At 42.5% G+C, this 21,956-nt stretch overlaps 1 protein-coding gene across 4 annotated transcripts in view; it reads left to right on the forward strand.

Annotated features, from left to right (window-relative positions):
* The window catches only part of ZEB1 (zinc finger E-box binding homeobox 1), a 213,593-nt gene extending 192,722 nt beyond the window's left edge, over positions 1 to 20,871 (forward strand). For all 4 annotated transcript variants that reach the window (XM_006110683.3, XM_075922648.1, XM_006110684.4 and 1 more), the window contains 4 exons: positions 8,715 to 8,820; positions 12,051 to 13,855; positions 16,084 to 16,264; positions 18,413 to 20,871. In XM_006110683.3, the coding sequence (XP_006110745.2) occupies positions 8,715 to 8,820; positions 12,051 to 13,855; positions 16,084 to 16,264; positions 18,413 to 18,942 (2,622 nt within the window). In that variant the 3' untranslated portion in view covers positions 18,943 to 20,871. The remainder of the gene's footprint in view (positions 1 to 8,714; positions 8,821 to 12,050; positions 13,856 to 16,083; positions 16,265 to 18,412) is intronic.
* The last annotated feature ends 1,085 nt before the right edge of the window (positions 20,872 to 21,956 follow it).

Here is a 21,956-nt window from a genome sequence, read left to right on the forward strand (position 1 = left end):
CCGAGGCCCGAGCTGGCACCATCAACAGCACCAAGAGCTGAGCTGGCACCAAAGGGACATGCGGCACCGAGAGCAGTGGCGTGGGGCAAGCTGACACCGAAGGCTCAAGTGGCACCGGGTGCAGCGCTGAGACCCGAGCTGGCACCAAGACCCAAAGCGGCACCGAGGGTGGAGGCGGCATGGAGAATGGCACGAAACACAAGCTGGCACCGAGAATGGATACGGCACCAAGAGATGAAGCTGCACCGACTGACCGGAAAGACTCATCCATTTACTCAGCACTGGAGCCTGTTACTGTGACACCTGGGCCTTCAGTTGTACACCCGGCACCGACATCACCAGTGCCCAGATCACCGTCTATAGACTGGGGCATATCAGACATGGTCTCAGTGTTATCCGCACTGGCTAGGCCTATACCCGTGGCTCCTCCTCCACCATCAAGGCCGACCTTGCCAACCAAGGCACAGACGAAGATTCGGCATGTGCGTACACCATTGCCCAGCCCTGATAGGGCTGTGTTTTCTCCTGAGCCTTCCTCTTCTCCACATCATTGTATAGAGAGGCATGATCATAGGCGCTACAGATTGCCACCATGGCGCTACTGGAGATCCCCACAGAGATCCCGCATGCCTCCACGATGCCATCGTTCATACCGTTCCTGATCTCCTTCTCATTACATAATATGATCGGGATTTTCAGTGTCCCTACCACGCTCATGCTATTTCCGCTATAGGAATGTGAGTTCTTATTCTCCTCGACGCTCCCCACATCGCCACCATGGTAGTCATTATACCTACTACTTCCGGGACTCTACACGCTCCTATAGTGCTGCTTGCTCACTGTCGGTCTCACCAGAGCATTCTCAATCTCATTCGCCACACCTTCCCACCCAGGAAATTCTCCCTCCATGGCAAGTTCCCCCAACACCCACAGGTAACGCCCCCTCAACTTCCACCCAGCTCGAGGGGGATGATAATCAGTCTCCCGTTTGTGAGGAGCAGCTCATGGACTCCCCTACCGACCAGTTGTCTTCCATGGAGACTCTTCCCCGGTAGTTGACTACAAACAATTTGAGAACTTGTTCAAAAGAGTGGCCCACTCTCAGAACTTACGTACCTCAGATGTGCCACAAAAACAACACACCCTCCTGAGGAATTTACAGCACTCAACCAAACCCAAAATTGGCTGTGCCTTTTGATGAAGCCGTCTTAGAAATATCTAACGATATCTGGCAAACTCCAGCTTCTGTGCCCCCAACGAACAAGTGCAAGGATAAAAAGTACTTTGTTGATGCCAAAGACGCAAAATTCCTGTTCACGCATCCCCAACCCAACTCCATCGTTATGGATGCAGTACAACAGAAGTTGAAAACAGCACAGGGCAGGGAAGCAAAGCTCCTAGATCTGCTGGGTAGGAAGGTTTACTCGGCCACAGCAGCCCTCAGAATGGCCAACTATTCAGCCCAGCTGGCCAATCATGATTTCGACAATTATTCCAAGTTGGTACCTCCTGTTGGAATATTTGCCCGAACCCAAGAAACAGATCCTCAAGGATACAGATCAAGTCTTCCATTCCGGGAAGGACTCTCGCACCACCCTGAGGATGCTCAGGATGTATACAACGCCGTTCAGACGTAAGAAGTTTGGCCCGTATAAACTCACTCGAGAGCACTCTGCCTGGAGATGATAGACCTGTGGCAGTTCTGTATCGAAGAGAACATCACCCAAACAGATGTCTGGACTTGGAGTCCAGAACTGCTTGTGGATCATTTCAACAGGATTTTCTCTCCAAGGCACAAGTGGTCTCTATAGTCAGAGATCCTTTAGATGATATTCTCAATGTGGGGCATCCCATGATCAACCTCTTTGTTGACAAGAGGAAACAGTACCTCAGTTCAGGCTCCCTTTCTGACTCTCCTCTGCAACTGGAAGTCAACCCTACTGTATGCATTCCCTGGTATCCTGGTTCTTCTGCAGGTCGTCTCCAAATTCAAGGTAGATCAAGCCAGGCTCATCCTGATTATCCCAGCAGCACTGATTCTCAGATCTTCTTACTATGGTTCAGCCTTCCATGCTGCTTCCTCTCCGCCCTTACTACCTAATACAGGACCACGGCCACACCCTGTATGTAGCAACCCCTTGCATTTCCCTGCATTGCTACTACATGGCTGAGTGTGGAGGAGGGGCATTGCTCAGAGGCTGGATCCAAAGGTCCTAATTAACAGTAGGAACAGTTCCATTAGAATGGTCTAAAGTGGAAGCAATTTTTCATGTGGTCCTTGGCCTATGAGACCTATCTGGTGGAGGCTTCCATCAAGGACATCTTAGAGAACCTGTTATACCATTAGGACTGGGGCCTAGCACTCAGTTTATTGAAAATAGCAAACAGAATGTTGGGAAGCATTAAGAAATGGATAGATTATCGTAGAAAATATCATATTGCCTCTCTGTAAATCTATGGTACCCCCACTGAATTCTGCAGTTATGGTTGCCCCATTTCAAAAAAAATCTATCAGCATTGGAAAAGGTTGAGAAAAGGGCAATAAAAATGATTAGGGTATGGAATGACTTCTGTATGAGGAAAGATTAATAAGACTGGGACTTTTCAACTTGGAAAAGAGATGACTAATGGGGCATATGATTGAGATCTATAAAAACATGACGGTGTAAAGAAAATAGGCAAAGAAATACTATTTACTCCTTATCATAACATAAGAACTAGAGGGTCACAAATGAAATCGGTAGGCAGCAGATTTAAAACAAACAAAAGGAAGCATTTCTTCATACAACCCGCAGACAACCTGTAGAACTCTTTGCCAGAGGACGTTGTGAAGGTCAAGACTATAACAGGGTTAAAAAAATTAGATGAATTCATGGAGTATATGTCTATCAATAGCTATTAGCCAGGATGGGCAGAGCTGGTATAAATAACCTTTGTTTGCCAGAAGCTGGGAATGAGCAACAGGAGAGGGATCACTTGATGATTATCCGTTCTGTTCATTCCCCGTGGGGCACCTGGTTCTGGCCACTGTCAGAAGACAGCATTACTGAACCTTTGGTCTGATCCAGTATGGCCATTCTTATAGCTCTAATGGAGCCTTCATTTGAGTTGCTTGCTTCCTGTTTGATGCCCTCGGTCACAGAAAACTGCATTCTTGATTAATATTACCTCTCCCAGGAGGTTGTAAGCATTACAGGCCCTGATCACTGGGTCTTCTCTCATGCAGCTCTCCAGGAACAAAGTGACACCCAAAATTTGTTTCCAAGGTGGTTTCTCAGTTACGTTTGAAAAAGGTGGCATATTTGCCTCTGTTTTTTCCCAGGTGGAATGCCTCCTTATGTAACCCTTCTGCCAGGCCGAGTTAATAGCAGCAAGGGCCGGGTTCAGTATATAGGGATCTCCTCCAAACAATGTAATACAACACTAGCTCGAGCCCCCACCCAGTGACCTGGGAAATCTTACACACATCCCTGGGCATCTCAAAGAGGCAATTCTTCCCCTCTCGCAATCACAGAGCCTCGGTATAACAGCGAATCTTTAATAACATGAGGTAACCGACATCAGCATTAAATTGGGAAAACACCACAACTCGGATTCATAGACCAAACATGAGCAAAGACCCACCCCCCAGCCAGGAATCACCCAAATACCCCAAAAGTCCAACACCCCAAGAGTCTCTTGAGTCTAGCAACCCAAAAAGTCACCCAAAGTGCCAGTCTGACACCCCAAAAGTCTCTGACCCGGGTCAGTGCCGCCCCAGGATTCAAAAGTTCACCAGCAGAGTTTTACCATCCCAACCAGGATGGAATGGAGGGGACGGGGGTTGATGCACCTTATGTGGTCCGCCAACAGCTCCGCCTCTCCATAAGTTCTGCTGCCGCCGTTAACGCAAATCACTCTACACTCCACCTGCTGTCCCGTGAGCCACTCCAGCCATCCCACAAACTGTCCTGCTCCACCAGCCGTCTCGGTCCATACCTCTGGCTGCCAGCTGGTTGTTCCTGCAGCTGCTCCACTGGCTGCCTGCTGCTGCTCCTACCGGTCGTCCCCACCAGCCGCTCCGCTGGCCGTCTGCGACCGCCGGTTGTTCACGCAAACTGCTCTGCTAGTAGCTCAACAGTATAGTTTCAGGCTCCCCACAGCACACAGTGATTTCAGCTCATAGTAGATTTCAGCTCTTCAGCAATATAGCTTCAGTCTCCCCCCAGCACACAGTGATTTCAGCTCTTCAGCAAGTTCAGCTCATAGTAGAGGAGCCTCTGTGCTAGTGCACCATTGGCCCACAATGAAGTCAGCTCAGCAGCTTGCAACTAGACTCCTAATGGAATCTAAATTAGCTCTGATATTCCACAGTGGAGAGAGGAGGAAGAGGTGCAATTGGGGTTTTTTTTAAGGCCCTCAGCCAGGGCTCCACCACCAAGTACAAATACCTGCCCCCAGCCTCTCTGTTTGACTGGGTTTGGAACCCATGCCCCTTGATTAGCGAGTACTACTTAGTTTATGGCGAATCCCTCTGTCATAAAACAGTTCCACTATTCCACTGTCCTTGATTCACATAATCAGGGTAACAAAACTTTATCCCCCCTGCCTCAATAACAGAGAGACTGGGGATCCCACAGTGGCCAAAGTGACCATTTGGGCTGCTGTGAGCACATACTAGGTAGGGTGGGTGTGCCTATGCAAACGAGATCAGCCCTGAAATCTTTTTGTACCACTCCCCACAATTCACCACCAGATGTCAGGATAGAGCTTATCCTGACCCTGCTTACACTTAGAAGAGCAATACTTCCATTCTCTCGGGGGCTGTGTCTACACTGGTGCTTTCTTGCGCGAAAACTTGCCTCCTGTCTACGCTGGCCGCTCGTTCTTGCACCAGTAAACTGACGTTGTACTCCAGAAAATCAGGGCTTCTTGTGCGAAAACTTGTAAGCTCCCTCTCAGGAATAAGCCCTCTTGTGCAAGAGCTCCTCCAGAAGAGGCCAGTGTAAACAGGCAACATGAATTTATTGCGCAAGAAGCCCCTATGGTTAAAAGGGCCATCAGAGCTTTTTTGCGCAAGAGAGCGTCTACACTGGCTTGGATTCTCTTGCACAAAAGCACATGCCAGTGTAGACACTCTCTTCTGTAATTGTTTTTCCAGAAGAGTTCTTTGCGCGAGAAGCTGCCAGTGTAGATGTAGCCTAGCTGTTAGACACTGTCTAGCCTTCCCTCTGAGCAGCACTGAACAGTTTCATGCTTTGCTTTGCCTGTTATCATAGGAGGACTACTTGAAAGGACAAGTGGTCTCTGTCATGAGTGTATCTCAATAAATATTACTTTGCATCAAGACTGCTTAAGAGATAGAATTGGCCATACCACCTTGTCAGAAACAGGTAGATTCACTGAGAACATGAGCAACATCAGTGGCTTTCTTCAATGACATGTCCATATTGGATATTTATAGGGTGACCACTTGGTCCCTGATTCATACTTTTTCAGACCATTATGCAATCACTGCTTCTTTCAGGGTGGAAACTTATGTTGAAGAATGGTTCTGCAATCCTTAGGTAGACTTCAAGGCCAGCCTCCAATTGGGGAAATTACTTGCTAGTCATCTACTTGGAATACACATCTGCATCTGCTTGAAGGAGAAACAGTCATGTACTATGGTTCTTTGACATGTGTTTCACACATGTATTCTGTGACCCAGGATTCTGCCTCCTCATGTAGCCAGGGGAAGGACTGAGGGCATGAAGAGTGAGCACCACCCCTCTACATGTACTGCTAAGCAAAGTCTTTGACTCTGACACATGGGATGGGCACTAATGATGTGAAAATGCCTGTAAATAAGTAACTGTGCAACAACTGAAAATTTCAGCAGTTACACACGGGGTGGCAGTCAGCTCTCTGGGAGCCAGTGGGTGCAGAGAGCCAGCTTTTAAGCCTGCTCCCCATGTGTACCTGGCTTCTGCATGTAACCACAAATATTAACTGATGAGCCCAGTCTCATCAATTAACTGTGCATACAGTTGCCTGTATCACATCTCAAAGAACCACATTTACAGTAAGTAACCATTTTTTCTTCTGCAAAAGATTCCACAAAGAACTGCAGTCTTTCAAAACAGATGCTATTCTTAATGGGTTGAAACCACAGGTGACTACCTGAAGCCCAGAAGCGTGAGATTAAAATAAGCTACAGTTATCTTAATGATATGGAAGTACAAATGCTATGGAGTACAAAGCATGTGGAGTACAAAGCAGAAAATCATATTCTCTCCAAGACCCATGAAGGAAGGGTTTGAAGAAGAGGATTCATAGTTTGACAGATTCAAAGGCTGGATGGAACTACCACTACCATCCAGCCTGATCCCAAGACCCCATATTACACATATGGGCTGCAGAAAAACACTTAATCTTAATTTAAAAATTCCAAGCAGTGGTTAGCTCCATAGGTAAACTATTAATATGTTTAATCCTCCTCACTGCCAGGAAATTGTATCTTACCTCAAAATTTGAATTTGTCCCAATTTTAACATTAAGCCATTTGGATTTTGTTGTACCTTTATCAGCAAATTGAAAAGCCCACAATCATGATCCTTCATCCTTTATAGGTAACTATACACCTGAATCAAATCACCTCTCAAACTTCTCTTCAATAAGCTGAGGAAGTTGAGCACTGTGAGCCTCACTTTGTAAGTCTTGATTTCCAGCTCCTAGATAATTTTTGTAGCTCTCCCTTCAACTCTTTCCAGTATTTCCATGTCCTCCTTAAAGCTAAAGTGTCATCAGCCAGTATTTGCAAAGAACCAAGGGCAGATGAACAACACAGTGTGAAATAGTATTGTGAAGCCTCAAATAGAATATCTTTTACAGTTGCTAGCAAAATATATAGCTGCATCTAAACGGTGGTGTTAGAGAATCATTGGTCTAATTTTTTAAAAAAAATAAGTTTGCTGCAAATATGTTTTATATAATAAACTAACTCAGTTTGCTCCCGGAGTAAATGTTCCTTTCCTCTCTTTCTTACCTTTTTATGTTGAGGATTAAACAGCTCTGACTATATTTTCCAAAATAATATACTTGATCAGTGTTTAAATATACAGGCTGGACATCTCTGGTCTGGTACACTCAGGGCCTGACCAGTACAGAACAAGGAGATTTGCCAGACCGGGGAAGTCCCTCCCCTAAGGGCCATTGCTGCCCTGCTAACCCCAGACTAGGGCTCCAGCCCAGTCCTCCTGCTGCCCCAGCACCCTCAGGGCTCTCTAGCTGTCACTGGCTCAGCTGCTGCCAGGTCCAGTGCTCCCTGAGTCTGCGGCCGGGGCTGAAACTCTGCAGCTGCCTGGCTCTGGGGCTGGGGCTGGAGCCAGAACTCTGTGGCTGGGGCCGGAGTTCCCTAGCTGCCACTGGGGCTGGACCTCCCTGGCTGTGGAGCTCCAGCCCTGTTCTGGCCTCAGCGTCAGCCAGGAAGTTCTAGTCCTGTTCCCAGCCATGGAGCTCCGGCTCTGGCCCTGGTGCTGGCTGCGGAGCCCCAGCCTTGCTGTGGAGTGAGGCAGCTGCAGAGCTCCAGTCCCGGCAGTAGCCAGGGAGTTCCACAGCTGTGGCTGGAACGAGAGCTCCCTGCCTACTGCTGGAGCTGGAGCTCCCTGTATGCTGGGGCCATAATGGAGCCAGAGCTATGCGTCCAGTGCTGGAGTTCCCTAACCATGGCTGGGCCAGAACTCCTCGCTGCATCACCTGCTCCCCTCTCCCTCGACATGGGACTCTCAGCTGAGTCGCCAGCCCCCTACCATGCTCCTGCCCTGTCGCCAGACCTCCCTGTTCCTGGGCTCTCTGGTCCAGGATCGTCAGTGATTCTTCCAGACCACACATGTTGTCAGATGAGAGAGTCCTGGTTTAGGGAGGTAACCCTGTATATATCAACTAAAATAAAGGTGTATTTATTTAAACTTATCCTTCTTGGCCTTTGCTTCTTTAAAAGAATTGTAATGAAAATAAGGGTAAAATTATGAAAATACTTCAATTTCATAATGTTATCACAAGACAAGGCATAATGAAAAGATAGTTAAGTGGCTTCAATACCATTATTAACAAGTATGAATGTTAGGTGTTTGAGGAATCAATTTGTTATATTGCATATTTTAATGTAAACTTTTTGCATTTGTTTTGAGAAAAAAACGTGACTGAGAATGCCTTTGTTGTTACTGAACCATCTTCTCTTCAGCAATCGTGTGGTGCCATTACATAAAGAATCTAAGTCCCAACAGTAAGAGCCAGAAGCATGTAAATGGAAAAATCAAGTCAACTGATTAAATGTTAAACTATCTTTAAATGCTTTAATGTTTCTTTCTTGTATTCCATATCTCTTGGATGATATTTACATGATATTTACAAACAGAAAAGGAAATATTTTACTAATAGTTCTTAAGTATGTAACTTGACTGTGTTCCCCTTACCTGAAATTAGGTTAGAGAACATTTTTTTTAACTGTACCAAATACACAACACTTATTTATATGGCTCCATTTTCTAACATGTCAGCTGATCTGTTTCCTTTTTTTTTTTAATAAGTAACCCATACAGCCCCCAATTCCACAAAATGATGATTGACTTTTTCAGTTTTGAATTATATCTTCTATGCTGAAATTTGAAATACATGCGGTTTTCCTTACGCTATTTGTTCATTACATTTGAACTCCTTTGTGCTCTGAATGAATTTCAGATTTTCTCTTACAGAGACATGTGACTCAGTCCAGTGGTAATCGAAAATTCAAGTGCACTGAATGTGGAAAAGCTTTCAAATACAAACATCACCTAAAGGAGCATCTACGAATCCATAGCGGTAAATTTTTCATGTCTTGATATATTAAAAGAACATTATGTTTACTCTGTATTGCTTTGTTATAAAAGCAATTTTGTAATTATAAGTTTAAAATGTAAAATTTATATTTTATTTTTGGAGGCACTGTAAATTCTGGCCCCAGTACTCAGCTGTGCTCCTGGAACTTGCAGCGCAACTCAAGAGGGTTTGCAAAAGTGTGTTTAAGTTGAGTCATTTAAGCAAACCTTCAGCTGTGGTGGTAGAGTTCTGGCATGTGTAAAAGCACAGATGATGGGAAAGAATTTGGGTGTGATTTGTGCATGGTATATGTATGTGTATATTTTTAACGTTAAAAAGCGAGCAGTCTTTGCCTTTCATGTTGTACCTCTTTCCCTTGTTCTTTGTTGTACACCTTTCCTCTGTCCTTTGCTTGTTTATCTTTTTCAATTGTATCATTTTTCTGTGTTTGTAGAATACCTAGCATGTTGTGATCACTAATAGAAACAAATAATTTATAGTAATAATAATAAATATGATTGCCAGCCACCTACCTACCTTTTATTGCACTGGTCTATAGCACCATACAAGGATAGTAGCAATGAAATAATGCCCCAAGCAAAGAAGGTGATAGTACCCAAGATTTTTGTAGATTCTCATCTCTGCCTTAGAGATGTTACAATGTATTCAGTGTTGAATTATATCTTCTATGCTGAAATTTGAAATACATGAAGTTAATTTTGGTCATTTAAAATTATCCCCTACTCCTCTTGTTTACCCATTGAAGACAGACCAAAAAGAAGTAGAAATGAAGGTTTCACTTTACCCTTTTCTAATATTTTGCCATCTGAAACAAAGAAGCAGCATTTGAGAGAGCTCTGGGTTTTTTTCCCATCTGAGTACATGTTCTGTGCTTCCCTTTTGTTTCCTTTCCCAACTAACAACACTTCATCTCCTCACTCTCAATGCTAACTCTGTCTGTTGGTGGAAGAGCCTGCGCTGGCACTCTTCTATCCCTGAAAAGAAGCAGAACTATCAGCTTATTCTCCTAACAGCTATGTTAAGAAATCAGTGCTGCCTCTGGGCTTGACCACCATGTTGGCTAGATTGTAAGGAAGCTGTACAACTGATGTTCATCTCCGACACATGTATATCTTGTGTGTGTGCTCTCTTTCCCTTTACTTTGATGTATCTATTTGAATATAGTTATGGGTAGATAGATGGCTAAATAGTGTTTGTGTGCTTTTGTAATGCTGACCGGTGGAACAGAACCTGGGACCTCTGGTGCTTTGTTCATGAGTCTCTACCACTTGAGCTAAAAGCCAGCTGCCTTTCAGCTAAGGCAGTAGAGGAAACTCACTCTTTCTCTCTGTAAGTGGTCTAAGTGCCACTACATGGGATAATGAACTACACCCAGTAGGTTTGAGGGTTACATTTACTCCCATAAAAAATTATAGGACATTACCTCACCATTTATTATGTTTATATTACAGGCAGTCCCCGGGTTACGTACAAGATAGGGACTGTAGATTTGTTCTTAACTTGAATCTGTATGTAAGTCGGAACTGGCGTCCAGATTCAGCCGCTGCTGAAACTGACCAGCGGCTGACTACAGGAAGCCCGAGCCAGAGTTGCTCTGCCCTGGGCTTCCTGGAATCAGCCGCTGATCAGTTTCAACAGGCTGAATCTGGACGCCAGTTCGGACTTACATATAGATTCAACTTAAGAACCCCAGACATCCCCAAGTCAGCTGCTGCTGCTGAAACTGATCAGCGGCTGATTCCAGGAAGCCCGGGGCAGAGCAATTCTGCCTCGGGCTTCCTGTAGTCAGCGCTGGTCAGTTTCAGCAGCGGCTGACTTGAGGACGCCTGGGGCAGAGCAGCTGGGGTGCTGCTGGGTTGCTCCAGTAGCGCCGCTCCTCAGCGCTACTGGAGCAACCCAACAGCACCCCAGCTGCTCTGCCCCAGGCGTCCTGATTCAGCCGCTGCTGAAACTGACCAGCAGCGGCTGAATCAGGATGCCTGGGGCAGAACAGCTGGGGTGCTGCTGGGTTGGTCCAGTAGCGCGCAGAGCGGCGCTGCGGGACCAACCGGCAGCGCCCCAGCTGCTCTACCACAGGCTGGAGAAAAGCCTAGTCTGCTGGGGGGCGAGCGCACTAGCTGCGCCCCCCTCCCCCAGCAGACCAGGGAGACGCGGGCGGCGGACCGAGATGCAGCGCAGTCCCGCCGCCCGGGTCCTCCTCAGCTTTGCTCTGCGTCTCCCTGGTCTGCTGGTCTCCAGCAGACCAGGGAGACGCGGAGCAAAGCCGCGGAGCACGCGGGCAGCGGGACAGCCCAGACACGCCGTGGCTGTCCCGCTGCCGGCGTCCTCTGAGGCTTTGCTCCCCATATCCCTGGTCTGCTGGTCTCCAGCAGACCAGGGAGACGTGGAGCAAAGCCGCGGAGCATGCGGGCAGCGGGACAGCCCAGACACGCCGCGGCTGTCCCGCTGCCGGCGTCCTCCAAGTAGACCAGCAGACCAGGAAGATGGGGAGCAAAGCCTCGGAGGACGCTGGCAGTGGGAGAGCCACGGCGCGTCTGGGCTTTCCCGCTGCCCGCGTGCTCCGCGGCTTTGCTCCGCGTGTCCCTGGTTTGCGGGGGGGGGGGGGCTTCACAGGGAGACCAGGGAGATGCGGAGCAGCTTTTCTCGCCCCGGAGGACGCGGGCGGCCGGACCAGGGCACATCTAGGCGTCCCGCCGCTCCCGTCTTCCGGGGCGAAAAAAAACCCGTTTGCAACTGCGGATCTGACATAAGTCGGATCCGCGTAAGTTGGGGACTGCCTGTAGTTATTTTCTTTGGATTTTGTCATTGTTTTAGTGTCCTGCTTTATCATTTTCTGGAGTATTTTATATTCGCTACCATGGAAACAAAGTTATTTTGGGGGAAACTTAATGAAGTCTCTTATATAGTATAAAGACAGATTATATGTTGGTTAGATGCTTAAACCAAGGTTTGGGAAATGCCAAATTTTAATATGGCCAAATGGAGCCTGCTCTATTTCTAGTGCACGCACAATTTGCATTGAAATTCATGAAAGAAATGCCTGATTAAACATGCCACCTTTGTGCCTATCTATATTGTTTAATTGAGTATAAGGGATTTGTTATCGAAGTCATGTCTGGGGCCGTTTGAGAGGAGAGAGATTATTTTCTCATTATTGTAGTATGATAAAGATGAACTCTAACCTAATCAGCTCTCATTTATGTTTTTTTTAGGAGAGAAGCCATATGAGTGCCCAAACTGCAAGAAGCGTTTTTCCCATTCTGGTTCATATAGCTCACACATAAGCAGCAAGAAATGTATTAGTTTGATGCCCGTGAATGGTCGAGCACGGTCAGGGCTCAAGACATCTCAGTGCTCCTCCCCTTCCCTTTCCGCATCACCAGGTAGCCCAGCAAGACCACAGATACGGCAAAAGATAGAAAACAAGCCCTTACAAGAACAACTTCCCATTAACCAAATTAAAACTGAACCTGTGGATTATGAATTTAAGCCCATAGTAGTTGCTTCAGGAATCAACTGTTCAACCCCTTTGCAAAATGGGGTTTTTACTAGTGGTAGCCCATTACAGGCAACCAGTTCTCCTCAGGGTGTGGTACAAGCTGTTGTTCTACCAACAGTAGGTCTCGTGTCTCCCATAAGCATCAACTTAAGTGACATTCAAAATGTACTTAAAGTGGCAGTAGACAGTAATGTAATAAGGCAAGTATTGGAAAACAATCATGCTAATCTTGCATCCAAAGAACAAGAAACAATCAGCACTGCATCCATACAACAAGCTGGTCATTCCCTCATATCAGCTATAAGTCTTCCTTTGGTTGATCAAGATGGGACAACCAAAATTATCATCAACTACAGTTTGGAGCAACCTAGTCAGCTTCAGGTTGTTCCACAGAATCTGAAAAAAGAAAATTCTGTTCCCACAAACAGTTGCAAAAGTGAAAAATTACCAGAAGATCTTACAGTGAAATCAGAGAAAGACAAGAACTTTGAAGGAGAGACTAATGATAGCACTTGCCTGCTTTGTGATGACTGTCCAGGAGATCTTAATGCACTTCAAGAATTAAAGCACTATGATCCCAAAAATCCCACTCAGCTTCCTCAGCTTAGTGAAACAGAAGTTGAGAAGTCGGAATCCCCTGTTCTATCAGATACAGGGGAGAGCAACTTATCTCCTGGCCAGCCACCTTTAAAAAATCTTTTATCTCTTCTAAAAGCTTATTATGCATTAAATGCACAACCAAGTGCAGAAGAGCTTTCAAAAATTGCTGATTCTGTAAACCTACCACTGGATGTGGTAAAAAAGTGGTTTGAAAAAATGCAAGCTGGTCAGATTTCTGTACAGTCTTCTGGACCATCGTCCCCTGAACAGGGCAAACTAAGTAATCCTACAGATAATGATAATCAAGCAGGACCTACAAATCCAAGTGAATCCCACAACTCCTCCAGTAATTCACAAAACTCCCTCAAGATAATTAAGACTTTATCAGTGGGATTGACCCTGAATGATTCACAAAATAACACGCCACCCCCATCACCACTAAATCTCTCTTCATCCAGAAATTCACAGGGTTATATGTACACAACGGAGGGTGTACCAGAAGAGCCACAAATAGAACCTCTTGACCTTTCGCTACCAAAGCAACATGGAGAAATATTGGAAAGATCTACCATAACTAGTGTTTACCAGAACAGTGTTTATTCTGTCCAAGAAGAGCCTTTGAACTTGACTTGTGCAAAAAAAGAACCACAAAAGGACAGCAGTATTACAGACTCTGAACCTGTTGTAAATGTAATCCCACCAAGTGCCAACCCCATAAACATTGCTATACCTACAGTCGCTACCCAGTTACCCACAATTGTTGCCATTGCTGACCAGAACAGTGTTCCATGCTTAAGAGCTCTAGCTGCCAATAAGCAAACCATTCTGATTCCACAGGTGGCTTATACATATTCAACTACCGTTAGCCCTGCAGTTCAAGAAACACCACCAAAACAGATCCATCCTAATGGAAATCAGGTACCTAACCTTGTGTGTATTCTTCTAGGTACTGGTGTAAAGGTAACAGAGAGGTAGCCGTGTTAGTCTTATCTTGGTAAAAGAAAAAAAGCAGTCATGTAGCACTTTAAAGACTAATAAGATGGTTTATTAGGTGATGAGCTATCGTGGGGTAGACCCACTTCTTCAGATCATATCCTGAAAGTGAAATGGTGTGACCATTATATAACAGAGGGATACAATGAAGAAGTAAACAAATTATACAGTAACAAATCAGCTACATATTATAGGTGGGGGCGAGAGGACGAGGGAGAGACAAGGAAGGAGGAAATTGCTTATCATAAGAGTCAATTAAGTGGCTAAACTGAAGTTACTATGAATATCAAAAGGTGGAGGGGGCTGTTTTTATAATGTGTAAGGTAATTATCATCTAAATTAAGGCCCATTTGCAACATGTTGAATTTTAGCATAAATAAAAGTTCTGAAGTTTCCCTCTGTATCTGGTGTTAAAGTCTCTTTGAAGTAATGATAGAGATGCAGCCATGTTAGTCTGGTCTAGCTGAAACAAAAGAAAGGACTATGCAGCACTTTAAAGACTAACAAGATGGTTTATTAGGTGAGGAGCTTGAAGTAAGACATGTTGTCAGGTCTTTAAGGGTATGACCAGTTTGGTTGAAATGTCAGCTAACAGGTTTCTCTGTGTGGAGATGTCTGATTTGTGAGCATTAATTCTCTGGCGAAGTGACTGAGAAGTGTGGCATTATACTGGTCATTATTTTTATTAAACTAAGAAACACTTTAATGGTAAAAGAAGAAAAACCAAAATTGGTTAAAATAGTATTTAAATTGCTGATATATTTATTTTGGTTGCATCCTAATACATGGATGTTGGAAGTTATTGTAACTTTTTTTTATTTGAAACCAAGCTGCAACATATAGAGACTAAATAGTTGTGTCAGATTTTCAAGACTAGTTTTCAAATCCAAATAATAGATGCAGTATATAATTACAAATTCTGGTACCCGTGGTTATAAACCAATGGCTCCCAGTCCCCTCCAAAAATAAAGTAGGAGACTGTGTGGGACATCCTGACACTCCGCTTTTGGAGACCCTTCTTTCCCCTCTCCCTCTCCCCGGCCCCCCGCCCCATGTCAGCTCCCTCCCCCAGTATTATCGTGATCAGGTGGGTAATTGAACGCTTCCTGTACCATAATGGAACCTGAAATAAAACTCAAACAGAATTTGTGCTTGCCCCTTACATGTGTCATTGATGTACACTGCTCTCTTTCTACCTCTATAAATGTCAGAATCAATCCCATTCATAGTCATACACCTATTATTGAGGTAGGAACAGAGCCAAATTTTAAAAAAAGGATACATGGAAGGGATAAGATCTTTTCTTGCTTGAATCCTTTTAAGAAGGGTTGGAAGCTAATGTAAACTCTTTCCTGTACAGTTGGAAACAGGCCAGGCTGGGTTTGGACTGACACAAGGTACGTGTATGTTTGTTTCATATTTCACTCATGCATTTTGAGGTAGCTAATACATATTTTATTTGGATTTGAAAACTGGTGCCAAAAATCTAATACATTGTGGTGTTTGTGACTTGCTGATACCATTAAAATATGCTTTTATGCTTCCTGAGAATTAATTTAACAGATGAATCATCTGGGGCTACAATAAGAGTATTGTGGTATTATAGGTACAGTTTTTTGTTCATGGAATAGTCGCATTCCCTTTCTAGTTTAGTTTACATTTTTGTAACAGAATTATGGGAAGGAAGATAGCCAGTTTTGCAGAATTTAACACTAATATTAGTATATTATTAATTTCCGTAAAATTGGTGTAACATTTAGATGCAGATGGTGCATTTTGATATTCCACATTCCCATGTCCTTTTCTGTAGCTTTTCATTCTATAGTCTCCTTTCCCTCCCTTATCTAGCTCTTACTTGGTATGTCTGTGCTCCTCTAAAGCTTAGCGTGAAGCCAGATTTTAAAACTCAAACATTGCAATTCTGCTAAGTACTGGTTTTCAAGGCCTTCTAGTTTTAGCATATCAGGAATGTTAGTGTTACGAAGATGGAGCATTTTCTTGACTATGTAATTGATAGAATTAAACAGTGGTTTTAGTCTACTTATTGAAATTAAGTGAAGTTACGAATAAAACTCCAGGATATAATTTATAATCTTGCCTATTGTGTCCATGAAATTTGCACTAGGTTTAATATTTGTATGTAATTTTCTTAGGATGAAAGGCAAGATACTAGTTCAGAAGGAGTCTCAAATGTGGAAGATCAAAATGATTCTGATTCAACACCACCTAAAAAGAAGATGCGAAAGACAGAAAATGGGATGTATGCTTGTGATTTATGTGATAAAATATTCCAAAAGAGCAGTTCACTATTGAGACATAAGTATGAACACACAGGTATGTCATAGTAAATATAGGTTTTAAAATAGTTTCCTTATTTTAATTTATTGGATTTCATGCTTCAAAAAGAGCATATAATATGTCAATGGTTGGAGGTTAGAAAAGAAAATAATAACTTTGATTGTCATTGTGGCTCAATGCACACCTATTTCAGTAAACCTACATTTTTTATGTTTATTCAATTTTCGTTGTAATTCCAGGAAGTTCTTGTTATATTTTTATATGTAAATACCTTAAATGATCAGGCATCTTTTCTCCGTCTGGATCATGCTCATCTGACAGCCCTTCTAATTAGGGACTCATTTCCCACCCTCCAGCTCACACTGCTGCCTTTATTATCATTATTTATTATTTTCTCACAAAGCAGCTTGTACGTGTGAGAAGCTTTACATTTAACTAAAAGGCAATGTCCCTGCTCCCAGGTATTTTACAATCTAAGAGTCTAATCTAAAATCATTTGGAAATCAGTGGGAGACTTCAGTATGCTTTGCCGGAGGGGACTCGGGTTCAGGTGTGGCGTCTAGGAGGGAGTAGACTCCTTTCTTAATCACCCAGTCTTTCACCTTGAGATATGTCATAATCAGATTTTACATGGATTTATTTCAATCTATTATTATTTTGATCTGTTAAATTATCTAAATATTTAGATAGTTAAGTCCAAAGCAAACTGCAAAGAGTTACGAAGTGGTCTCACAAAACAAGGTGACTGAACAACAAAATGACAGATGAAATTCAGTGTTCATAAATGAAAAGTAATGCTCATTGGAAAATATAATCCCAACCTTATACAAATAAAATTATGGGCTCTGAATTTTTTGTTACTGGGCAAGAAAGAGATATTGGAGTCTGCATGGATAATTAAAAAAAGTAATGGTGGAACCATTAGGAAAAAGATGATAAAATCTCATAATGCCATTATATACATCTACGGTATGCCCACATCTTGAATACTGCAAGCAGATCTGGTTGCCTCATGTCAAAAAAGATATTAGAATTGGCAGCGAACAACAGCAAGGGTATGTCTACACTACATGGCTCCCTCAACGGAGCCATGTAATGTAGACATACCCTTGTTAGTGCGGGAGTCTGGATGCTCGGTGGTCGACATCAGAAGGCTTTGTTGACCGCCCCGGTAAACCTCATCCCACGAGGCATGACGGGGCGGTCGACAAAGCCTTCTGATGTCGACCGCCGAGTGTCCAGACTCCCGCACTGTGCCGACAAATAGCTGATCAGCATAGCACGGCAGCCATTTTGATGTAAATGAAGTGGCGATTATTTAAGTCGCCGCTTCATTTTGCTATGTCTACAACCCTCATCTACAGAGCCATGTACTGTAGACATACCCCAAATAATTAGGGGGATGAAATAGCTTCCCTATGAGAAGACTTGGACTTCTAAGCTTGGAAAAGAAACAACAAAGAAAAAAATCTTGACTGGTACGAAGAAGGTAAATAAGGAAGTGTTATTTACTCCTTCACATAACACAAGAACTTGGGGTCACCCAATGAAATTAATAGGCTGCAAGTTTAAAACAAACTAAAGGAAGTACTTCTTCACACAACGCATAGTCAACCTGTGGAACTCATTACCAAGGGATGCTGTGAATGCCAAAACTACAATAGGGTTCAGAAAAGAAATAGAAGAGTTCATGGGGGTCCTAGTAATTTTTCATGCAGTTTTCAAAGTTAGAAGCAAGTTTGTAACATGAAGCAGGTTTAGCCAGGATGGTCAGGAATGCAAAACCATATTCTGAGTAGTCTTTAGCCTTGGTTTGTCAGCCTCTGGGAGTAGAAGACAGGGGATGAATCACTTGATGAGTACCTGTTCTGTTCATTGCTTCTGAAGCACCTGTCATTGGCCATTGTTGGAAGAACAGGATACTGGTCTAGATGGGCCATTGATCTGACTCAGTATGGATGTTCTTATGTTATATTCTTAGGCTTTTTTAAAAATTCTGAAATTAATGACCCTCTGAAAAGAACACCTTCTTAAATAAATCTTCCAACGGTTGTACTAAAATTCACATGTGACTACCCTACTTTTCAGCAAATAGTCTCCACCATCCATAGATGTTATGGAAACCAGTAATAATCATAAAAGTGTGGAAACTAAAGTTTCACATATTTTCTTGTTATTTTTTAGGTAAAAGGCCTCATGAGTGTGGAATCTGTAAAAAGGCATTTAAACACAAACACCATTTGATTGAACACATGCGACTGCATTCTGGAGAAAAGCCCTATCAATGTGACAAATGTGGAAAGCGTTTTTCACACTCTGGGTCTTATTCTCAGCACATGAATCATCGCTACTCCTATTGCAAAAGAGAAGCAGAAGAGCGTGATAGCACAGAACAGGAAGAGACAGGACAAGAAGTCCTAAATAATGAGCATGTTGGTGCCAGGGCATCTCCATCGCAGATCGACTCAGATGAGAGAGAAAGTTTAACAAGGGAAGAAGAGGAAGACAGTGAAAAAGAGGATGAGGAAGAGGAAGACAAAGAGATTGAAGAACTTCAGGATGAAAAAGAATGTGGAAAACTACAAGAAGTAGTGGAGGAAGAAAGGAAAATTGAAGGTAACACAGAGAATGAAGAGGCTGTAAATCAAGTGAGCAATGTAGAACAAGAAGTTATACAGAATGATGAGCGGGTGTGTGAAAAAAATGAAGCTTAACTGATAGGTTTTTTTCTATAAGGAAAACAACTAATTGCTAATGAAGTTTGTTCTATGCTATACATGCTTAACATAGAAACACAGTAGTGTGCATACTGTGATTTCTGTTCACTACTGTGTAAAAAATAAAATAAAAAAATTATAGTAAAATAAGAAAACGAGAAAAAAAAAGAAATCCAGGTGTGCCTGAACCTCAAACCTAGTAATTTTTCATGAAGTTTTCAAAGTTAGAAGCAAGTTTGTAACATGAAGCAGATTAGAAAAATACAGTGACTCTGAAAGCAAAGATTTAACAGGTTGTAGGAAACCTGATTTATTAGACAAGCATCTGGCATCATTTGTTTTATCAGTATTAATTTTCATCTTATGTTGATTAATTTTAAGCTGTACAATTGGGAGAGATTTATATGATTTTTTTTTATTGGGAAAACAGTTGCTAAATCCGCTTCAGTATTTTATTATGTTTTAAAAATGTGAGAACTTCTGCACTACAGAATTCCGTTTAGCAGAAAACTATAATGCAGTTCCAAACAGTGCTTGACTACCTTTGTAAATTCAACCTAGAAGGTAGCAATTATAACATTAGATGTCGTAGTAGAGCATATTATCATTTAAAGTGTATTGTTAGCCTTAAGAAAGCAGCTGATAGAAGAACTGAAGTTTCTTACTCATGTGGTTAAAAATGTAGTTGAAAAGATTGTTGTTGAGTTCTGATTGCAGGGACTAACAGTGTTAATACTGGTAAGGACAGCAAAGTCGTCAAAATCAGTGTTTGTAATTGTGTTTTGAGTATGTAGTAACAATATGAAGGATATGATATGAAGCTTTGTATCTCCTTTGGCCTTATGCAAGACCTGTGTGCTGTAAGTGCCATTTATCAGTATTTTAAAGGCTCTGACCAGCCTTTATCTAATGTGTGGCCTACAATAACTAGCATTTGTTAATTTGTATCAAACTTCTAAACTAAATCATGGGGGGAAGAGAAACACTCAACCATCCAAGAACAACACTGGTACATTTCATTATTTAATTCTTCAGTATTATGTTTGGTTGGTATCTAATTTGCCAAATTTCTATATAATAATTGCAAGGGAAAATTTCTAATCTGCTTTATTGGTTTACTTTAATTTTAGACACATACATGACATGTTATCTGGCTCATAAGTGTTTCCAAATGTTAGTTATTATGGACCCCATTTATTAACAATGTTACCTGATTTTTACCTATCAGTATTATTTTATTTCTTTTAGTTTATAGATCTGTGCAACATTTTGTACTGTATGTCTTCAAACCCGGCAGTATTAATACCCTTCTTACTGACATATGTACCTTTTTAGTTTTAGAAAACTTTTATATTTATGTGTCTTATTTTTATATTTCTTTATTTATTACACAGTGTAGTGTATAATACTGTAGTTTGTATTAATACAATAATATATTTTAGTATGAAAATTTGGAAAGTTGATAAGATTTAAAGTAGAGATGCAATTGGTTCTCTTGCATTGAGATTTGATTTAACAGTGTTATGTTAACATTTATACTTGCCTTGGACTGTAGAACAGAAGAATTAAAATGGGAATGTATTAATTTTACAGTTGCAATCAATTCATTTTACCTTTACCCAGTTTTTAATATAAAGCTCTTACATTTTGAAATTCACTGTGTGACTAATAGCATGATGCTCTGCAGTTTTATTAAGAACTTAGCCTAACCTTAAAACTCTCATTTCCTTAGGAAGCCAAATTAGAATAATCTTATAAACAGTGTTGGGAACAATGTTTAACATTTTTGTGCCAATTTGTTCCTGTATTCATGTATGTAAGTTACAAATCTGAATTTTCATTTTTAAGTTCCTTGTTACACCATGCTCATTTTCTAGTTTTTTACCAGGCTCCCCATCTCACAATAAAATGCATCAACAAGTCTGACTTACTGTCGTTATTCCAATAATATAAGATGATTATGTTTTGATTTTTTTTAAGTCATGCAGACTTCACTCGTTGCTTGGACACACGTACTCCACTTGAGCTGTGTGTAAGTTACAAATAAGTATGAGAGAGGTACCAAGAACAGAGAGAGATGTTTTAATGATTCAGTGGCTTCTACAAACGTCAATATACCAAAGGTTCTGGTTTCAGAATCAAACCACGTTGTTCTCTTGGATTTTTGTTGCTTTGAAATTTATATTGTATAATTTAAAATATATATATTAACATTTATTGTAAAGCAAAAAGTTTTATAAGTGTTTTCTTGAACTAGCAGTAGGTTCAAGTATATGTTCTTGCTGGACTTTCTAAAAATATTGAACTGACATCTCTGCTGCAGAAAAGCCACTACTGTAAAATTAAGGTTTTATTTTAAATTACAGTTGAATTTTCATTACATTGCATATGCTGTATGTAAAAAGAAATGTACTGTGAATACACTAGTGTACAATGTTCAGCTGTCTTAATGATCTATAAAGAGGATTTTGATGTGAAGGCCATGTATGTTGTCAGGGCCAGATTAGGAAAGGGGCTTAAGGGGTTGCAAAGCAGGGCCCTAAGATAAGGGAGGGAGGGCTCTTAGTGCAGGGCTCTAGGACACATCAACTAAAGCCCCTGCAAACTGTGGTCCAGATTGGCTCTGCCTGGCAGGGGGGAAGGCGGCTCCACGCACTGGTATTCTCCCTGCCCCCCAAACTGGAGCCACATGCATTGCCAATAGTGCAGGGAAGCTCTCTGACCCTGCTAATGCCTGCAGCCTTTTCCCCTGCCACTCCCATTGGCTAGAAATTATGGCCTATGGGAGAGGTGGGGAAAGATGCCTGCAAGTGCAGGGCAGAGTGGAATTACCTGATCCCCTCTCCTCCCCCCTTGCCAAACAGGAGCAGTGCCAAGTAAGCACTCCAATCTTTTGCCCCCACCGCATCCTCCCTCCCTCCCAGATCACACACCCTCAGCGCAGCCGGTTCCTGCACCTTACCTCCTACTCACCCTACCTCCCATCCAGATCTCCTGCACCCTACCTCCCA

This window comes from Pelodiscus sinensis, chromosome 2 (assembly GCF_049634645.1).
Source record: "Pelodiscus sinensis isolate JC-2024 chromosome 2, ASM4963464v1, whole genome shotgun sequence".
Taxonomy (NCBI): Eukaryota; Metazoa; Chordata; order Testudines; family Trionychidae; genus Pelodiscus; species Pelodiscus sinensis.